General features: G+C 49.7%; 1 protein-coding gene across 2 annotated transcripts in view; it reads left to right on the top strand.

The window, feature by feature from the left end:
* MYO1D (myosin ID) overlaps positions 1–19,118 on the top strand; it is a 69,751-nt gene that overhangs the window by 34,022 nt on the left and 16,611 nt on the right. For both annotated transcript variants that reach the window (XM_042832243.1, XM_042832244.1), the window contains exons 17-21: positions 6,614–6,837; positions 7,965–8,109; positions 8,623–8,727; positions 14,402–14,515; positions 18,103–18,257. In XM_042832243.1, the coding sequence (XP_042688177.1) occupies positions 6,614–6,837; positions 7,965–8,109; positions 8,623–8,727; positions 14,402–14,515; positions 18,103–18,257 (743 nt within the window). The remainder of the gene's footprint in view (positions 1–6,613; positions 6,838–7,964; positions 8,110–8,622; positions 8,728–14,401; positions 14,516–18,102; positions 18,258–19,118) is intronic.

Below are 19,118 nucleotides of genomic sequence, written 5' to 3'. Positions count from 1 at the left end.
CACAGCAACAGCAGTATTGGGGTTGGCAGGAGCAGACATCACGAGAACGCAAGAATTACATCACAGCAAGAAGGAAAATGCTGCTGTGGGGCTCTGGCAATGCTGGCAGCAGTTTGGGTGGAAGGGTGACAGAGTGGAGGTCATCTGCAGAGCTGCTGATAGAAGGCCCTTAGCATCACAAGGCTGTGACCCCAAGGTGCTGTGCAGGGGACCCCTGCATGTTCTCCCCCTTCTGAATACGGGATTTGATCTCAAGCTCTTCCTGATTTTACCCTCCGGGTAAATAATTTTACATTCTGCAACTTCAGTGCAAAGGCGTTTTCAGGCTTTTCTTATGAAAATCCTCTTCTAAGCAATGGGACTTGGCAAATTCCTGAATCGTTTGGGCTTAGGGGTGACTGTACAACAGAAGCTGGCTTGCAACCTCCAAGCAATATGGTGTCATAGAGTTGTTGGAGTGGGAAGGGGCCCCAAAAGGTCATCTAGCCCAACTCCCTGCAATGGCCGTGCAGCAGAGGGGACAAAATACAAGAGCTGGTTCAAAAACTGTTCTGTGCCCAATAGGGTTGTTGTATTAACAACGTGCTTGACCTGATTTCCCTTCTGGAAGTCAGTATGACCAACATGGAAGGAGACAATTGGAAGTCCAGGGTTGCATCTGCATTTGCATTGGTTGGGTGGTGGGTTGAAGTTGGTAGGTGTGGAATTGTGTAAGATGGAAGGCGATTTCTTCCTGCCGTTTTTGGTGTTTCTGTGCTCCGAATCCAGTCCTCGTTTCCAGCTGTGCTCTGCTGCCGGTAGATGGGGCAGTCACAGACCGGCAGGAAGCAGTCAGCACAGTGACAAATGAAATCTCAGACTGAGGATCTGAAGAGGCTCTGAAAACACTGGCAATGTTGCCTGTGTCTCATTTTTGTTTTCAACTTGCTTTCAGCTGTTAAAAATGCACACAAAAATGTAATTCTTGCTCCTTTAACCAACTGTAACTTTGCCTGTAAGCATGGCACTGGGCCGGGGGCAGGGAGAGGTGCAGCCTGCCTCAGGTTGGGGTCCAGTAGCATTTGTCTTTCAGTAATTTTAAATGAGAGGAAAATCTGCTGATAGCAATTCCATTTCTTGCTTATTTCAAATGTACGTCTTCATTTCTAATTGTATGTATTACACGATGTGTTGCTCCCAAGGCTTTCAGAAAGAGATTCTGTGATTATCTTAGCAGCTTCATCATGTGAGTAACCCTTAACCCTTAACATCATGCCGCTTCCTTTGTTTGATAATGGTAAGAATTTGCTTCTGTGGTTGTTTTTCTTGGAAACGTTCCCGTATATTCATTAGCTTTGTAGAGGAGCGCTTTGTTCAAGAAAGCAGCTCAGCACGTGCATCATGCAAAGCGATGCATCTTGTCAATATAATTTAGTGCACAATTCCAGAGCAGTTTTATCAGAGCAGTGCAGCTGCGTATGGAAATCGCTTCCCTAAATCTTCACTGCTCGGTGCAGAGGAGCAGAGGATTGCTCTCATCAGCCAGCACCCCCTGGGCACGGGCGCTGTGTGTGCAAGACTCTGGCAGCAGGAGGAGAACAGTGGTTCCTGTTGGGACCCATTGGGGTCCTGTTAGGAACCACTGAGAACCCGTTGGGGATGTGCTGGGGTCCTGCTGAGAGCCCACTGAGGTCCTGTTGGGAGCCACTGAGGATCAGCCATGAACGTCCCTTACCATCACCACGACGTAGCTCCGCCTGATGGGGGGCAGCAGGAGGGAACTGCGACTGATTTGTAATTCAGAGTTCCCCCTTCTTTACAGCACAGCGTACTTCAGGTGAGCATCTGTGCTGGCAGAAAGAGGTCAGGGATGTGCCACAGGGCAGGGCTCCCACCCTGCAGGTGCAGTGGGACACCTGAATGCTTGCTTATCATCTTTCCTCACCCAGGACGTGCTGTGAAAACACTTCTTTAACCGAAGTAGACATCAATATCCATTCATTGTTGGGTAAAGGAGGACAAGAGAGGATCAGGGTCACCCAAAGTAAGGCAAAGGTGCACGATTTCTGTGCGTATCTCCTTCCCTCATAGGATGCTGCAGTGTGAATTGCTGATGGTGATGAGCTTTTCCCATGGCCTGTGGGGCTTATGGGGCTGTGGGGCAAAACCAAACGTCTGGTGATGGAGCTGCGTTTATCAGTGTGTTTCTGGAATTGTTTTTCTCTTTCACCACAATGAACGCTGTCCTCCCTCGCATGCTTTCACAGCATTCCTGACCTTTGAACAAAGGTAAGCAGAATTTGCCAGAATTTTGGGAAGCTTTCAGGCAGGGCAGCAATGAGTGGCAGGAAAAATCCAGCCGTCACTTCTCCCTGTCCACCGTTTCGTCCCTGCGCACTTCTCACATGCGCCCCTCGCCTGTCCCTGTGCTCTTTGTATTTATTGCTGGGCACAGCCTTCTCAGTGCAATCTAATTAATCTGAGGTGACCCCTCTCTCCGCTCCACCTATTGGGATGTTGTTTCTATTAAGCAAAGTAATGGAACGAGCACTGTTCAGCTGACTCATGTGAAAAGAGAAAGCAGCATTTAGTAAATGAAGCAGCCCTTCCCACTCGCTGTCTGTGTGTGCTGCAGTGCGATCCGCGGGAACCAGGAGGCTCTGATTTACAAACATGAAATTCCTCTGGTGGATCTGAGTTTGGTTGCGTTGTGAAATGCAGGTCCCAAAGCTGGCTGTGGATGTTGGCTGTTCCATCCGGCCTCCATCGCCTCGCACTGCACCGCTCTGCGAGGAGCTGACCCTTCCAAGGGCAATCAGGAGCGGCGTAATTAAAGCTCGCTTCTGATTTGCAGTGCCTCAAACTGCGCAGGTTGACTTAAATATTTCATAACCTTTCCTGTTTGAGGCCCTTTAAAGCGGTGCAGAAGGGTTCATGGCTCTGTGAGTTCCTAGCTGGGTTTTGTTTTATCTTTTTCAGTTTGGATGCCTGGAGGGCAGCATGAAATATTGATCACAAAGCAGTGGGAGGAGGTGTGCTGTGCTACAGCAAGCATGAAATGGTTGGCCAAGGCTCGGTTAGTTGCAGTGCTGCTCCAAAGTGTAACACTGGTGTTTAATTCAGATGAGCTAAGTTGAAGTTCTTCAGTTCTAGTAGCTTTATTTAATCTTAGGAATCGTTGCTAGGAGCTCAGCGAGTTTATAATCTGCTTTAAATCGTATATAATCATTTGAATTTGAGTTTATTAATTTTTCCTCAAAGCCATGTGAATTAAACATCCTTCAGGAGAAGATTTCAGTGCTTCCCTTAAGATAAGGTCTGACTTTTGGTGTGGGTGAGACTTCCATTTCTTTTTCATAGGATCACGGGGTGGTTGAAAGGAACCTTAAAGGTCATCCAGTTCCAACCCCAGTGCCACAGGCAGGGTTGCCACCAGATAACCTCTTTTTGTCCTGGTTTCCAAAGCTTTCTCTCCATCCGTCCTCAGCCTTAATTTCTGAATTGCCCTGTTAGTCTGTCATCACCTGAGCAAAGTGTGGAGAAGGCAGAGGTGATCGAAGGGAAGCTGGGAGATCACAAGGGGGCAGTGGATGGGTAAAGGTTGGGAGGTGGAGCTCAGATGCACCGTTTCTTTCCGTTTTGGTGCTGATTGTTACCCATTCCTATGCCCAACCTCTGCCCTGTCTCCTTGGGCAGCCCTTTGTGTGGAGGACCTCTCTCTCACAGTGTCCTGCATGAAGTCTCTTGCTCTCACTTGGTCACAGAATCCTAGGATAGCTGGGTTGAAAGGGACCTCATTGAGCTCCAACCCACCTGCCGTGGGCTGGCTGTGCCCCACTAGAGCAGCCCAGGGCCGCGGCCAGCCTGGCCTTGGTCATTGGATGCCGCAGTAATTGGCAACAAAATTGATTGCTTTTGAGTCTGCTTTTCAGTTTTTCACTATAAAACTCATCTTCCAACAGGGTTTTCATGAGCTTCCCATGGGTTTGCCCCATGCTGCTGACATTCCACAACGATGACAGCCGCAGCTTTATTCTCGTGACCACGGCCAGTGCTCTCCCACCCTCCTCAAATCCTTCGTGCACCTCCACCATCCTCACCCCCCTGAAACACTGCCAGATCCTCCTACCTGTTGGCTTGGGACCCAGCATCGCGGGGCCGTGCTTGGCTGGGAGCTTGGTTTGGGATTTGGAGATGGGACAAAGCAGATGGTCTTGAACTCCTTCCAGCAGTGTCACTCTGATTTGAGCCCCTGCCACTGATTCCTCCTGTAAGACCTTGCCTCTTGGGGTTTTCTCTTCCTTTGTCAGGTTTGGCTGAAGCTGGATGGAGTCAGAAGATAAAGCAACCAGTGTCAGCCTGGGACAGTTACAGACTTGTGTCTGCAAAAATGATTACGTACTGTAAACTTAGAAAACAAATACAGTGCCTGTGAGTTTGGTTTCTCATTACTTTTGGAACGAGCTGCCAGTGCGGCTGTTAGGAAGGCCCTCACCAGGAGCGAGGTTACCCAGTGCTGACAGCTTGATTGGAGGACGTGTTTTTCATTAAGAGCCGACTGTTTGTGTGCAGCCAAGGGACGCCCTGGGCTGGATAATTGGGTTTGGAAGGCTCCTGTTGGTAGCGTTGTGACACTTCTGGCTGCGAAGCCAATTTCTGCAGCGCTGCAGCTGATACAGCATCGGGGCAATCTGTTACTGTGCCTCTGTTCCACCCGTCTGGAAAAAAACCCTGCCAGAGAGGCTTTCCTCAAGAACGTGTCTGCTGCAGCACAGGGGAGCGAATTGAGGCCTCGTTCTGTGTCCAAAACAGCTCAAAATGTGTGCTTGTTCTCTTGTGATGGTTTAGGAGGTCAGAAGGCTCTCAGCCGCTGCACCCCTCGTTCCCCATTTCTGTTCTTTTGAAATTAACAAGTAGGAAGTTGGTGGTAGGTTTTTTTATCTTGTCATCTGGTTTGCTGCTGACATGCTTTCTGCAGGTATGTTTGGTGCCAGTTTGTTCTGTGCAGACGATGCTGCCTTCCCCCCGTCTGCCCAATGCTTTGAAATGCAATTAAGGAAGGTGTTAGATATTATTTTCCTGTGGCTCTATGCGTATGATGTTTAGATTTTCAGTACCAATCCGCTGTTCCTTGCTCATCTCCCTTTGTCTCACTGCCAGTTTTGTTTGGCTGTACAACACTCTGCTGCTGTATTGCTGTTGTTACAGTGATTTCTGCACTTCTTGCTCTTGCTTTTTCCCAGTTTGGCCTTCACCATGTTCTGCTGAATGGATGGTGTGTGGGGTGATCTCGTGCTGCATCAAGGACTGCTTTCTATCTTGGGGTAAAGTTGCACACGTGCAGTTTAGCATGCTGAAAGCGAAGGGTGGATCGGCTTGGTGTTACCGTGGGGTGTTTGGGCAACGTGATGTGGCTCCTGGGTCTGTTTTGGAGGGGCAGAAGGCTGGAGGAGTACGAAGAGGGATTCTGAAAGAAGGTGGAAGGAGGAGTTCTTTGCTTTTCTTGAGAAGGAACCCAAAGTTTCTGCTTCCTCTTTGAATGTTCAGAGTATAAAGAAGAGCTCTTTCACATCTGCTCTGCCTCTTCTACGTATGGCTGTTCTCAGCCACACAGCAGGGTTATCGGTAGGGCTGTCAGGAGAACCTTTGACATCAGCTTCATCAGGAGTATGCTCTGTTGGAGATCACCGTGGTAATCAATTAATTCTTCTGTAACCAGAAGGCTTGATAGCATCAGTGGAGCTCCGGGATGTTTCTCGAGAGACATCAGCTCCCAGCGGGGCCTGCAGTGGGTGGTGCTGCACTCGTTCTGTGCAAGAGGCTCCTTATCCTTCAGTTTAATCCTACGAGGAAGCAGAAATGCAGTCTTCATCCTGGTGGGTGGTGGTGGAGGGAAAGGACAGCTGTGCACCAACTCAGGGAGCCGTGTTGTCATAAGTCAACATTGCATGTCAGCGTGTGTCGCGAAGGGCTGTCATCCGTTGTCACGAGTCACTGCCCAGTGTCCTGCTGTGGTGCTGTGCATCGTCCTGAGTCAACTTCACCTGTTGTCATCTGGCATCGTTAATGTGTCGTCACATGTCATGACATGTCATAGCCTGTCACTGCATGTCATTGACGTGTGTCGTCATGTCGTGACGTGTCATTGCCTGTTGTGAGTTGTGGATGTGTGCCGTCATGTCGTGGCGTGTCTTTGATGTGTGTCGTCATGTTGTGACCTGTCATTAACGTGTGTCGTCATGTCGTGACGTGTCATTGCCCATTGTGAGTCGTGGATGTGTGTTGTCATGTGGCGTGTCATTGACGTGCGTCGTCATGTCATGACGTGTCTTTGTTGTGTGTTGTCATGTCGTGACGTGTCACTGTCATTGTGAGTGGATATCGCATGCCATCATATATCGTGATGTGTTGCTGTCTGCCACCAAATGTCATGACGTGTCACTGTCCATCACACCAAGTCGCACAGTGCCAGGAGCAGCTCAGCCCACCCACGTTTTCCCAGCCGAATCCTATTGGCACGCCAAAATCTCGCTCTTTAAAGCTGATGACTGCTGTGCGTAGGGATGGAGAGGAATAAAGAGGCGTTTCCTTCCTTCCTTCTGACGCCGTCCTCTGTCCTCTCTGTGGCTCTCAGGTCTGGAGGGGCACCTTGGCTCGGCTCCGCTACAAGAGGACGAGGGCTGCCCTCACGATCCTCAGGCACTACCGCCGCTACAAGGTGAAGTCCTACATCCACGAGGTCGCCCAGCGCTTCCGCAACGTCCGATCCATGAAGGATTATGGCAAGCATGTGCAGTGGCCCACGCCACCCAAAGTGCTGCACCGATTTGAAGAGGCGCTCCAGGCGATTTACCACAGGTACAAATGAGAACATGACTCTGTTCGGTCTAAGCGAGGACTGAACGGTTCCTGCTTGCTCCGGAAAATTTGGGGAGATGACTGGAGGACATTAACTGGGCAGCAAAAATGAAGATGTTGGAGTCACAGAACAGCTGTGGTTGGAAAAGACCACTGAGATCACCAAGTCCAACATCAACCCCTCCCCACGTAGTGGGCTCTGATACCCTGACCAGGCAAATAATTGTCCTGTTTCAGAGATTTGGTCACGATGGACACCACGCTTCCTTACTTAGTCCCAGTTAAGACTTTCTAATCAATTTTGAAAGAAAAGAGCAGCTGGTGGATGGCAGGAGAGAGAAAAATGAATCTTTTAGAGTCCCTTGAGACTTTTATAGTAAGTCAATACTACTTTGAAGTAAATTAAACAACATACCGCTATCCACTGTATGCACTGTGTGGAAGAGTTGTTTTATACATTCATTGCAACCTCCTTAATGACCAAAAGCCAGTGACTTTTTTCTTTGGCAAGTCTTGTTATTGCAGACAGGAGGGGTGTCAGGAGCTCTGATTCCAGTTTGAAAAATGATATCTTCTGAAAGTTATGAACAAAGGAAATATTGGCTGGATGAGGCCTCTAGGGATCTGTAGGGCCATCTGCTTGAAGCAGAATACCACCAGCACTAGAGCAGGTTGGCCTTGTTTTTCTTCCCAGCTGTCTCTTGAATGCTGTCCATGACCTATTGGGTAGTGTCCTGCTTTCTGAATAAGCTCAATTATCATCATCACCAAATTTTAGTCGATAAAGACTTTTCACAGCGTTGGTCCTACAGAGCCAATGTTCTTGCTGAAGGTGGTGGAGTAACGAATGTTCTGGTCTGTCCTCTTTCATGTTACAGTTGGTTAGATTTCAATTGTAGGACCAAATTTGGCTGAAAAAAAGGAATGGTGTTTTAAATGAGCTAAAAAATGGGCTTGCAAAAACTGTATTGCCAACAGATCTATCAGTGCCATCAGTTCACTTCTGGGCACCAGAGGGATGTGGGGAAGCGTGTCAGCCAAATTTGGTAGGAGCTAAAGGTGATGTGTCATGTAAGCTTCAGGGCACTTGGTACAGATGTGAGCCTGACTCGAGCTTTATATGGCAGGTGGAGAGCAGGGGAACTCATCCGGAGCATCCCTCCAAAGGACCTACCTCAGCTGCGGGCCAAGGTTGCTGCCATGGAGGTGCTGAAGGGTCACCGAGCAGATCTGGGGCTGCAGAGAGCGTGGGAGGGGGATTACATCGCACTGGTGAGCACACAGAGGAACCGATGGAGGTCAGAGGGGTCTGGGGCTCAGGAAACCAAAAGGGTGGAAATTTGGGAACGTGGCTGTTGGTTTCTTGGAAGGGAGAGCACTGCAGGTTAATTTTCCAGAACATACCGAGCCTGGTTTGAGTGAGCATCCCAAACAGCACTAAAGGGTGGTGAGCAACGCCGTCAGCTGGCTCATCAAATGGCCAGACCTGAGAGGGAGGTTGGTGTAAGGCTGAAATCCTGGATGCAGCAGGATGCTAAAAGCAGCACTAAATGGAAAGGAACAAAGACATTATCTCGAGGCAACTTGCAATACTTTCTACTCCGTCCTTCCTCCAAGCATTTTGTTTTGTTCAGGCTCCCTCTGAAAGCACGTAAAACTCTGCTGCTCTCCAGGGGGGTGGGAGGAAGCTTGCGATGAGGTGGTGCAGCTGCAGTCCTGCCCTGACGCCGTGCAGTTGCTGTCCCCAGTGAGCACAGAGTGACAAGCCCCTCTTTGCTCTTGCAGAGGCCGGATCACCCTCAGAGCACGGGCGCCTTCCTCCCTGTTGCCACCGAGCTGAAACGGAAAGACAAATACATGAATGTTCTCTTCTCGTGTCACGTCCGCAAGGTGAGCTGGGTGGGGATGCTTTGGGGCTGGGTGGCATTGTGTGTTGCCAACGGAGGGATGGCAGGACTGCAGATACCTCTACAGATGCCCTCCTAAGTAGTCCCGTGTTAATTGACTGCTGTTAATCGGCTGTGATTTTTGGTGGATCCGTGGCTCAGAACCTATTGCACCAAAGGGTGCTTGGAGGGACCTCTTTGTTGCAGAGGAATGAATGAAGTCACTTGATTCTGTGTAGCTGGCTTGGATCTGAGAGCAGAATTCTGCTTCTTTGGCAGGAAAGCCTTAAAAACTCATCAGAAAAAAACATACTTGGATTTTTCTGGTGTGTGCAGTGCTACTGTGATGTACAGAGTTCTCCTAAGGTCTGCTATGGGTGGTTTCTGACGATGCTGTTTGAGAATGTCCATCAGTAGAGACTATTTTGAGCTTTATGAACCCATCAGACACAAACCTTCCGATGGCCACTGATGCTGGATGCTCTCCAGAAGCCACGGATCTGTGCTGTTTGCACACAGTGGACGCGGGGGGTTGGCCTCCCCTTGCCAGATGTGTATTGGGGATTCTGCAAGTACCTTCAATAGCAACAGCATTCATTTTGCAGTGAGTAATGTCCACTTTGTAATGGAACTTCTTTCCTCGTGGCAATGATGTTTATACAACAGAAGGTGATTGCTGTATATGAAAGTAGAAATCTCTTCTTGCTTCCCACTATTTCAGCAGAGGAGCCCATTGCTTTCAACACTCTCTTTTTGAAAGTCACTAATTAAATGAGTGATTTGAGTGAGTATTGGGTTGTAGTGCCAGGACCGGGAGAGTCTCAGACCTCACCTGTACAGCCTTGGAAGCACTTTGTGTAGAATCTGATGGAGATACTGAAGAATTTCACCTTACATTTTTGTTCGTTTGGGCTGAAAACAAAGAAATTCCCATTGCAGTTGGTTTAATAAACCAGATCCAAATGATTGCTGTTTCTACTTAAAACTGGAATAACTGTAAAAATACAACATTCAGTTCTTAACGACGTGGTAGTTATTTTTAATGAGAAAGAAATGGTCGTTTTTAATAGGGGTAGAGTGATGGTGAGGGGAATTACTCAGCAGGTATGTAACACATGCAGCCCCTGTGGGAGTTCAGTGCTGCTCACTGTTACGCAACGTTTAAGCTTTTAAGTACTTCGGTTTTTCTCACTTCTGAGTCAGCTTTAAAGGACAGCCTCCTGCATGGGCAGCTGAGAGAGGTTTCTGACACACGGATCCTTCCCTTCTCCTTTCCAGCGGTTGCAGCGCAGCTCTGAGCGCCCGTTCCTGGCGCTGCCCTCATGCCTGGCGCTGCGGTTTCATTCCTAGGGATCTGCCCTAGAACAAATGGATGTGTTTGGTGACAGCACAACGCGTCAGGGAAGTGTTGGCCTTGAGGAAACCAGCAGCGCCTCCTCCTTCGTGAGGGAGGTGGGGATGGTGGGGAGGGGTGGGGGTTGGACTTGGTGATCTGGGAGGTCTTTTCCAACCTTCATGATCCGATGGTTCCCAAACAAATGGATGAAGTAATTTCGTCTTGCTGCTCGGGACAGCTGTGTAGGATCCTTGATGACATACGTGAGGCCGTTTCAGAGTATCTCTACGTTTAAACCCAAAAGCAGTGAGCAGTGGGTGTGATAACTGCTCGAACGAACCATTTGTCTGCCTTCCCTCTTGGGTGAAGAAAAAATGTCCAAGGCCTAAAGTCAACCAGAGAGAGGAACAAATAGCCCTGAACTTTGAAAGCCAACAAGACAAAGATTTGACATTTCAAGATCTGCCATCGAGATCTTTCCAAACAATGCACCCAGGGAATCTAAATTAAATGTGAGCCTCGGATTTGCCAGCTAAGGAAGGGGAAAAATTGTAGCCTGTAGCCGTGGTTGGAGTAGACAAACAGTGCTGACTTTCACCTCCAGTGTCAGGTGTCTGATCCTCAGAACTCTCAGGTAATTGCAGTCTAATGCTCTTCTTTCTTTGAAAAGAAATGACATTAAGAGGATAAACACAGAGCAGCTTGAATAGGCACCAGTTAAGCCTAGAGTTCACGTATTTAAAAATGTTGATGTGAAGAGCATATCCGCTGTGAGCTGCAGGATATTTGCTAAGCAGGGACTTCTCGGAGGCGGTTTTTTTTAGCTGCTGATTGACGTTGTTCTGGAGAAGTCAGGAAGGCAAAAGCAGCTCGCAGCAGCTCTTAAGTATCGATAACTGCTTGGGTGTGCGGGGTCTTAATTCTGACAGCTTGATACGAATAGCAGCGATGAATCTGCTTGGGCCAAAGCTTTGTAGCTCTTTTTATAGAGCGCCTGCGAAGAAGCTTTGGCGCTGTGTGATGGAAGTGTGTGTGTTTGCGTTCTGGCAGTGGGTACAGGTGGGAGCAGGTCATTTTCCTGTGGAAAAATACATCTTTTGCTGAGTGTGGTGGTGCTCTTTATTTTTCAGCTTTTTTTTGCCTCGGGAAACCAAATGCATATTTCATGCGTGCTGCCAGATTTTGTTTTATCACCTAGGAAACAACAATTTCTTCTATTTTTAGGACACGTCTTTTCTTCCTGTTGCTCTTGTCGTTTGTGGCACTGCTCTCCCTCGAGAGCTCCATCTCCAAAGCCACTGCTCTCAGCCCTGGGGCGACCTGGAAAACTTGTTTGAAGGTTTTCTGCTGTAGGCTGGACCTTCATTTTTCTCTATCAGCTGAAGGAAGCTAAGGAAGCTAAATTAAGTCTGATTCCCGTTTGGATCAACGGGGATATAAATAAAAGAAGCCCAGAAGGTGCAGAGAACACAGTGCTAGGAAGGGCATGATCACTATCTGAGAACATAGGGGCTGTCTCCACTCCTACAAAACCAGAGAACAGTGGCATTTGCAATTGCTCTGGCATGTGGCTGCATCTCTTCTGTGCGTGCTTCCCCACGTGGCACTGAAGGCACAGCACCAGCTGGTTACGCTGGTGTGTCACAGGTGCAAAACCACCTGAAGGTGCTGACAACTGGAAGAAAAGGAGGTTATCAGGAGTAGTCAGCACAGGTTCACCAGGGAGAGGTCGTGCTTGACCAACCTAGTGGCCCTCTATGATGTTGTCTCTGGCTGGGTGGATGGGGGCAGAGCAGTGGATGTAGTCTACCTTGATTTCAGCAAGGCTTTTGATCCTGTCCCCCACAACATCCTTATAACAAAGCTGAGCAAGTGTGGGATAGATGAGTGGACAGTGAGGTGGGTTGAGAACTGGCTGACTGGCAGAGTGCAGAGGGTCGTCGTTGGCGGTGCAGAGTCCGGTTGGAGGCCTGTAAGCAGCGGTGTTCCTCAGGGCTCGGTGCTGGGTCCGGTCTTGTTCAACGTCTTCATCAATGACCTTGATGAGGGGATGGTGGCCACCCTCAGCAAGTTTGCTGATGATACGAAGCTGGGAGGTTTGGTTGACAGCCTGAAGGCCGTGCTGCCATTCAGCGAGACCTGGACAGGCTGAGAGCTGGGCAGAAAAAAACTGGATGAGGTTTAACAGAAGCAAGTGTAGAGTCTTGCATCTGGGGAGGAATAATTGCATGCAGCAGTACAGGTTGGGGGATGAGCTGCTGGAGGGGAGCTCTGCGGAGAGGGACCTGGGTGTCCTGGTGGACGACAGGTTGCCATGAGCCAGCAGTGTGCCCTTGTGGCCAAGAGGGCCAATGGCATCCTGGGGTGCATTAAAAAGAGCGTGGCCAGCAGGTCGAGGGAGGTGATCCTCCCCCTCTGCTCTGCCCTGGTGAGGCCTCATCTGGAGCACTGCGTCCAGTTCTGGGCTCCCCAGTACAAAACAGACAGGGATCTCTTGGAAAGAGTCCAGCGGAGGGCCACCAAGATGGTGAGGGGCCTGGAGCATCTCTGCTATGGGGAAAGGCTGAGTGAACTGGGTCTGTTCAGCCTGGAGGAAAGAAGGCTGAGAGGGGACCTGATCCAGGTCTATCAGTAGGCCGGACTCTTTTCAGTGGGGAGTGGAGACAGGACAAGGGGAAACGGCTGGAAACTGCAGCATAGGAAGTTCTGCACCAATGTGCACAAGAACTTCTGTACAGTGAGGTGAGGAGCACTGGAACAGGCTGCCCAGGGAGGTGGTGGAGTCTCCTGCTCTGGAGATGTTCAAGACCTGCCTGGATGCCGACCTGTGCGACCTGCTGTAGGAACTGCTTTGGCAGGGGGTTGGACTCCATGAGCTCTGGAGGTCCCTTCCAACCCCTACAGTTCTGTGATTCTGTGACAGGCTGTGTCACCATCCCTGGGGTGTTCTGTGCCAGTGTGGCACTGAGGGATGAGGTCAGTGGGCAGGGTGGGGGTGGCTTGGGGTTGGACCTGGGGATCTCAGAGGTGTTTCCCAACCTTAATGTTCTGTGATTCCAGAGCAGACGTGGTGGGACGAGCTGGGATTGGACAGGAGCATCTCAGTGGTCTTCTCCAACCTTTATGATTCTGTGATCTGATGTCTGTGTGAGGTGGATCACCACCTGAGGAAGCCCTGTTTGATCTCCAGGCCATGCAGCTGTCCTGTAGGCTGCACCACCAAGCCGTGGTGTGAGTGTGACAGCTCAGAGATCAGTAGCTCTGCTTTCACCCTGCTTTCTCTTTTGCTTTTGCAAAGACTTTACCTGGGGACTGTTTAGCATTCAGCCTCCCAGAGAGTTTATTCTCCTTTTGTGTAATATTTCCTTGATGAATTAATTGTAATGCTAGAGAGAGAGATGTGTTTCCTCAGTGAAAACCCTACTGGTAGAGCCTAATGTCACCAGTGGTCTGGAAGAGTGGTGAGCTGCAGGGGGATGGGGGGATTTCACAGAATCATGGGATGGCTGAGATTGGAAGAGACTGTAAGGATCATAAAACAGTGGGATCATGGGATGTTGGGATTGGAAAGGATCTTAAAGATCACAGAACCATGGAATCGTTAGTTTGGGTTGAGTTGGGGGACTGTAAGGGTCGTAGAACCATGGAATAATTGGGTTGAGTTGAGTAGGATGGGTTGGAAGGGACCTTAAAGGTCATCTGTTCCCAACCCCCAGTTTATGAGATCTGTGTAATAAGAGCAAACAAATAAAGAATCTTACAGTGGATTGGGTTGGAAGGGACCTCAGAGGCTTGATCCCAGGGTAGCAAACACTGCTCTCAGGAGAATATCGTTTTGCTATTACTTTATTAACTGTTCCCATAAGGTGTGGAACCAGCAGTTGACTGGTATTCCTAGATTTTCCCCACATCAGGTGTTGTGAAGGTACAGGGTTTGTATCTTGTAGCCTTATGAATTCTTAACAAACAGTTTCATATCTTTGCAGTAATTTTCCAGAGGTGCTGCTGTGGCATTTGGCAGCACTTCTGGTGATTTCATTGGTTGGGTACTGGAGGGATGCTATTGCTGTTGACGGATAGCAAAAATAAACACAAATTCAGAACAGCAGAATACCTGGAACGAAGAGAAAGAACGCAGTTCCCGTTGTAATTAATCCTTTGCTGGATGTTGGTCTTGCTTGTCCCAGCTGCTCTCACAGTGCCCATTTCCCTGGGTATAAAATGGCTTTAACCTCCCCTCTTCACTCCTCCAGGTCAACCTGTTCAAGACCTGTGTGAATGTTCTGTGTTTGCTGCTGCCAGGTTTTTATTGAGCACGTGGCTGAAAGCTGCTTCTTTACAGGTCAACCGCTTCAGTAAGGTGGAGGACAGAGCAATCTTCATCACCGACAGGCACCTTTATAAGATGGACCCCACGAAGCAGTACAAAGTGATGAAGACCATCCCCCTCTACAACGTGAGTTACAGACAATCTCACAGTCACTGGCAGAGCTCCTGTAGCTCCATGTTCCTCTCTGTAGAATGGAGAAGGAAGTTGGAAAAAGACACATTCTTCTCTTCCTTCTGCACTTTTGTTATTTGTGCTTGGCCCCATCGGGGTCTGGCATTTCACAGCAGCTTGAGACACAATTTCTCTGTCTCTGGGGGTTCGTTTGATCCCGAATGTTGTTGGAATTGATTTATATATATTTGTTCACATTTAATGTAAGCAGCATTTAGCTGCCAGTCACAGAGCAGCAGATTATCACTGGGAGGAAGGGGGGAAGGGAGAAAAGCTCCTCTTAGAGTGTGGATTCAACCTGTTTGTTTCCGTCAGCCTGAGGTAATGCTGCTGTGATTATCTCCACCCTACAGAACCTGGCTGCACTGCTTGCAGATGTCCTACACAAATTGGTTGTGATGTTTGCATTTGAAGGAACAATAAATCCAACGGTCCCCCATGGCTAAAAAATGGGCTTAGAGGAGCAGTGAAACCTAATCTGCGAATGTGGATGAGTGATGAGCTGAGATGGCATCCAAACGTTGGGTTGATTGGTCCCTTGCCAGCGTCCTTGCTGGTTACCCACCTGACCCAGCACAGTGCGGGTAGCTGCTGCTGCCTTGCCCTCCGTCCTTGCAGGTGTTGCAGCAAAGCAGTCCCACGACGACTCTTGTTTTGCACAGACATTGCTGCCACTGTGCAGCAACTGCAGGTCATTCCTGAGCTGACGCGGTGCTGTGCTGACATTATCTCTTAATTGTGCCAAACCAAGTTGTCAGCAGGCTGCATTTAGCAATCTCAATGACTCTTGCTTGTGCTAACAAACTTGTTAAACGCACAGCAGATGCTTAAAAGGTGGAGGGATGTCTTCAAAGGATCAAGGTGAGCTCAGACCAGCTGGGATTTTATGCATCACAGACTTACATTTCCATAGATAGGAATCAGCTTTATTCACAGCTCTGCAATGATTCCCTTTGGGCTGAACAATGGACGCGAGCCGAGCCATTGCCGCCGAGTGCTTTGTAGGGGAAGTGGCTCCTAAGGACCCACGCAGGGGTCAGGGCCGGATTCCAGCGCGATAAATGCTGGAGCCGCGCATCTCTGCTCTGCTGGCGTGGAAACAGGAGATCTGTGCACGCTGGGGTGGCACCGTGGTGCAGGCGCTGACCTGCAGCCACCACAGCTGCCCCTATGGGAAGAACAAGTGTTTGAACCAGTGCGAGAGCAAGCGGGTAACGATCAGAGCAGCGCTCACGGACGGGGCGTGCAGGCAGGGCCGACCGCAAGGGCCGTGGCGGGGGGAGGTGGGCGCCTTCGGCGGGGCGCAGCGAGGGGAGCGCGGTGAGAGCCGGGCTGTGCTGCCAGCGGGTCCGAAGCGCCCTGCGAACGCGGCGCTGCTCGGGCCGCTGTTTCCATGGAAATCTCAGCGGAGACATCAGCTGATGTCTGCTGCTCCCATCGCTTGGTGTCAGCGCTGCGTCCCCCACCTGCTGTGGTTTCAGTGCGGCCCTTCGTGTGATTCCCGCTTGCTTTTCACGTTCTGCGTTCTCTTCGTTTGTGCATGAAGGGAATTGAAGGTGACTGAGAAGCAGGGAGGATCTCAGGGCTGCGGCGCTGCGTGTCGAAAGCGGAGCCCCGCAGCTGCTGGGGATGCTTCAGCTCTCCAGGCGGAGATATTATTAGCGCTTGTAAATGCCCAGTGAAGCACGTTCTCTAAAACGATCTCTTTTGTATTATTTTCACTTGTTCAGTCTTTTGAGGGGGAGGGACGGGGTGAAACAGGGCAGTTATGGGCTCTTGGACTTGTGACAAAGCCCTGTTGAATAATTAATGCTTCGGTCGGCTTTTCAGATTCAGACTTCAGTTGTTCGTGGCTCCTCTCTGCGCACAGTGCAGCCGCGGTGGCACGAGTCCCCCCGTGCTCCCGAGATGTCATTAAAGCACGCCCATTAATTGTAAGGGACACCGTAAAGCCCAGCAGCTGTCGATGCCTGTGCAGAGGCGTGGAATAATTTCGCAGCCCCAAAATAGTGTCAGTGGGAAAGAATAAACCCCACCTGTGCTGGGTATGCGCAGCTGGGAGCGGGAGGTCTGCAGGTCGGATGGTGCTCAGCTGCTTTCCAGTGCAGGCAGTGGGGGTTCACAGAGGCCTTTTCTCCTTTAGAAAGGAAATGGGGACGTTTTGAGTTCCAAAATGGTGCATCAGTGCCTCCTGCTCATAGCAGTGTGGTTTCCTCTGCCCGCATCGCACAGCTCGAAGGAGTTGTGTCCTCCCTGGGTGCACACAGAGATCTGCTCTGCCATCTTCGTGTGCACCAGCTCCTCCTCCCTCCTGTGGGAACCGAATGCTGTTTCTGCATTAGAACAAGATGAGAATTTTTGTAATTTCATGGCCTCTGCTACCCTTTGGGTCCTTTATTAGAGCTGATAGTTCTTTTCAGGGGTCCTTCTACTTCACTGGGGTTCTCTGGTAGTTTTCATTACTCATTCTTTAGATAATCCTTCCCCAGCAGCACATGCTCCCTGTGTAAGTAATACATACACACCTCCGGAGTTTAGCAGGTGGAGGAAGCTGTGAGCACAAAGGCTGCAGCTCCTGTCTGTCCAGCCATCTGAAAAACTTCTGGGCCTTCAGCTGAAGGCAAGCGAGACGTAACAAATGCCTGCACAAATCAGAAACCCCTTGATGTTCAAAAATGGCTGGGTTTTGGTGCTGGACAGACAGGACCTGAGCAACAGGGAATTAAAGGGGGAGAAGCGAAATAATTAACAACATACATATGTAAACTAGCAACAAGTTACCTATAGCCAGCATGAAAATAGTGTTACACTTTGTGCAGGGCTATCCTGCTGTAATTAAAAGGAAGAGTGGTGATATGCCTTAGGGAGGGCCTGAGGAAGGTTTTGAGGAAGGTCTGGCAGCCCCCCACCTTTGTTTAACAAAGAATTGGAAGAAAATCACCACATCAATACGACAAGAAGGGCATTGAGACGCCTTGGGAACAGCAGGATGGCTGCTGGCTGGCACCAGATAGCACAGCAATTAGTGCATGTAAACCTTGATGAGATTGTGAACCTGGGTGCCTGCAATGGGGAAACGGGAGGGGGGAGGCAGGGGGGGAAGCAAGGTACAGAAGCTGTCACTGCTGCCTTAGGGTGCTGTTTGTGGGATGCCCATCGCGAGAAAATCTGCTTTTATCAGAGATGCCATCCTGACAAATTATTTGGATATTTCCAACACTTCTTCCTCCCTCCGTTCTCCCTCTTCTCCCTTTTTCTTGCCCCACTTTGTTAATGCACTTGCCTCTTGGTTTTTGTTTTTTATGTGTTTTCTTTCCCTACAAAACAAAACAACCAGCAGCCGATGTTTTACCTTTTTATCTTCAGCTGGGAGGAGCACGGAGAGCAGGAGAGCAGGAGAGCAGGAGAGCAGGAGAGCCATTCCCTTTGGCCCTGCTCTCGGTGTAGAGGCAGAAACGAAGAGGCAGTGAGAGGAAGGAGGCGGAGTGGCAGCAGTGAATGACCTCCATGAGTTTGATGTTGTTCTCGCTTCCTCTTTGCAGTTGGTCGGGTTGAGCGTCTCCAATGGGAAGGACCAGCTGGTGGTTTTCCACACGAAGGACAACAAGGATCTCATCGTCTGCCTGTTCAGCAAAGAGCCGTCCAACGACAGCAGGGTTGGGGAGCTGGTGGGCGTCCTGGCCAGCCACTTCAAGAGGTCGGTGCTGCACACTCACTGTAGCCAGATCCAAACTCACCACGAATTCCTGTTGGTGTCACCCCTGATTTTTTTATCCGTGTTCCTTCACTACTGCTGGGATACCAGAGCTTTCATTCCTTGTGTTTTTGAGACTACGCTTTGTTTGCCCCTTCTGTCTCTATATGTGTCCATTAGAGCACGGATATTTGGGGGCAGATACCACTGAACGTGCATTTTAAGAGTGTCGACTCAAACAGCACTTTAAGCTCTTAATGCCTAGAACTAAAACGCAGCTCTTCCTTCCTCAGATTGTTTCCCCTGCCCCCAATGTCAGTAGATGATTTAGTGCTTGAGCTGTAAGACGGCACCTGGTTCCCTGCAGATCACCTTGCAAAATGTGCTTTAGTGGTGGGCAGAGCCCTGCAGTGGTTGCTGTGCGTGGAGCTCCGGGAGGTCGAGCTGAACAAGCGAGAAGCACCGTTGTTTCTTGCAGTGAGTTTGGAACTGCCCGAAAGCTGCACAGCACTCACTGCACTGCAGTGCAGAATTAACCCTCTAGACACAGCGTGGTGTGAGCAGTGGACAGGCCCACAGGGTTGGGCTCTTGCTCCTGCAGAGCAGATTTGCGTGAGATTCGGTGCTGATCAGCATCACCTGCAGCACTGGTTCTTGTGTTTCTCAATATCTGTTCCAATTATCACCCACTAAGAGGAGTCTTTGTGGGTAAATGTTTGTATAGAGCTGTGGTGGAAGGGTGGTGAGAGTGAATTTAGGTTGTTAGGTTCCTAAAAGCCACTTTTTCTCTGATGTCTGATAGAGGTTTGGGGTTTAACAGCGATGTGCAGGAGCAGCTCCCATTTAATTTCCCAAACACCCAAA

The sequence above is a fragment of the Centrocercus urophasianus genome, unplaced genomic scaffold, assembly GCF_019232065.1.
Source record: "Centrocercus urophasianus isolate 14NV4802_14NV808 unplaced genomic scaffold, USGS_Curo_1.0 seq_378, whole genome shotgun sequence".
In the NCBI taxonomy this organism is placed as follows: Eukaryota; Metazoa; Chordata; class Aves; order Galliformes; family Phasianidae; genus Centrocercus; species Centrocercus urophasianus.
Note: the sequence above shows the minus strand (reverse complement) of the source record. Positions and strands in the feature narration are given on the sequence as shown.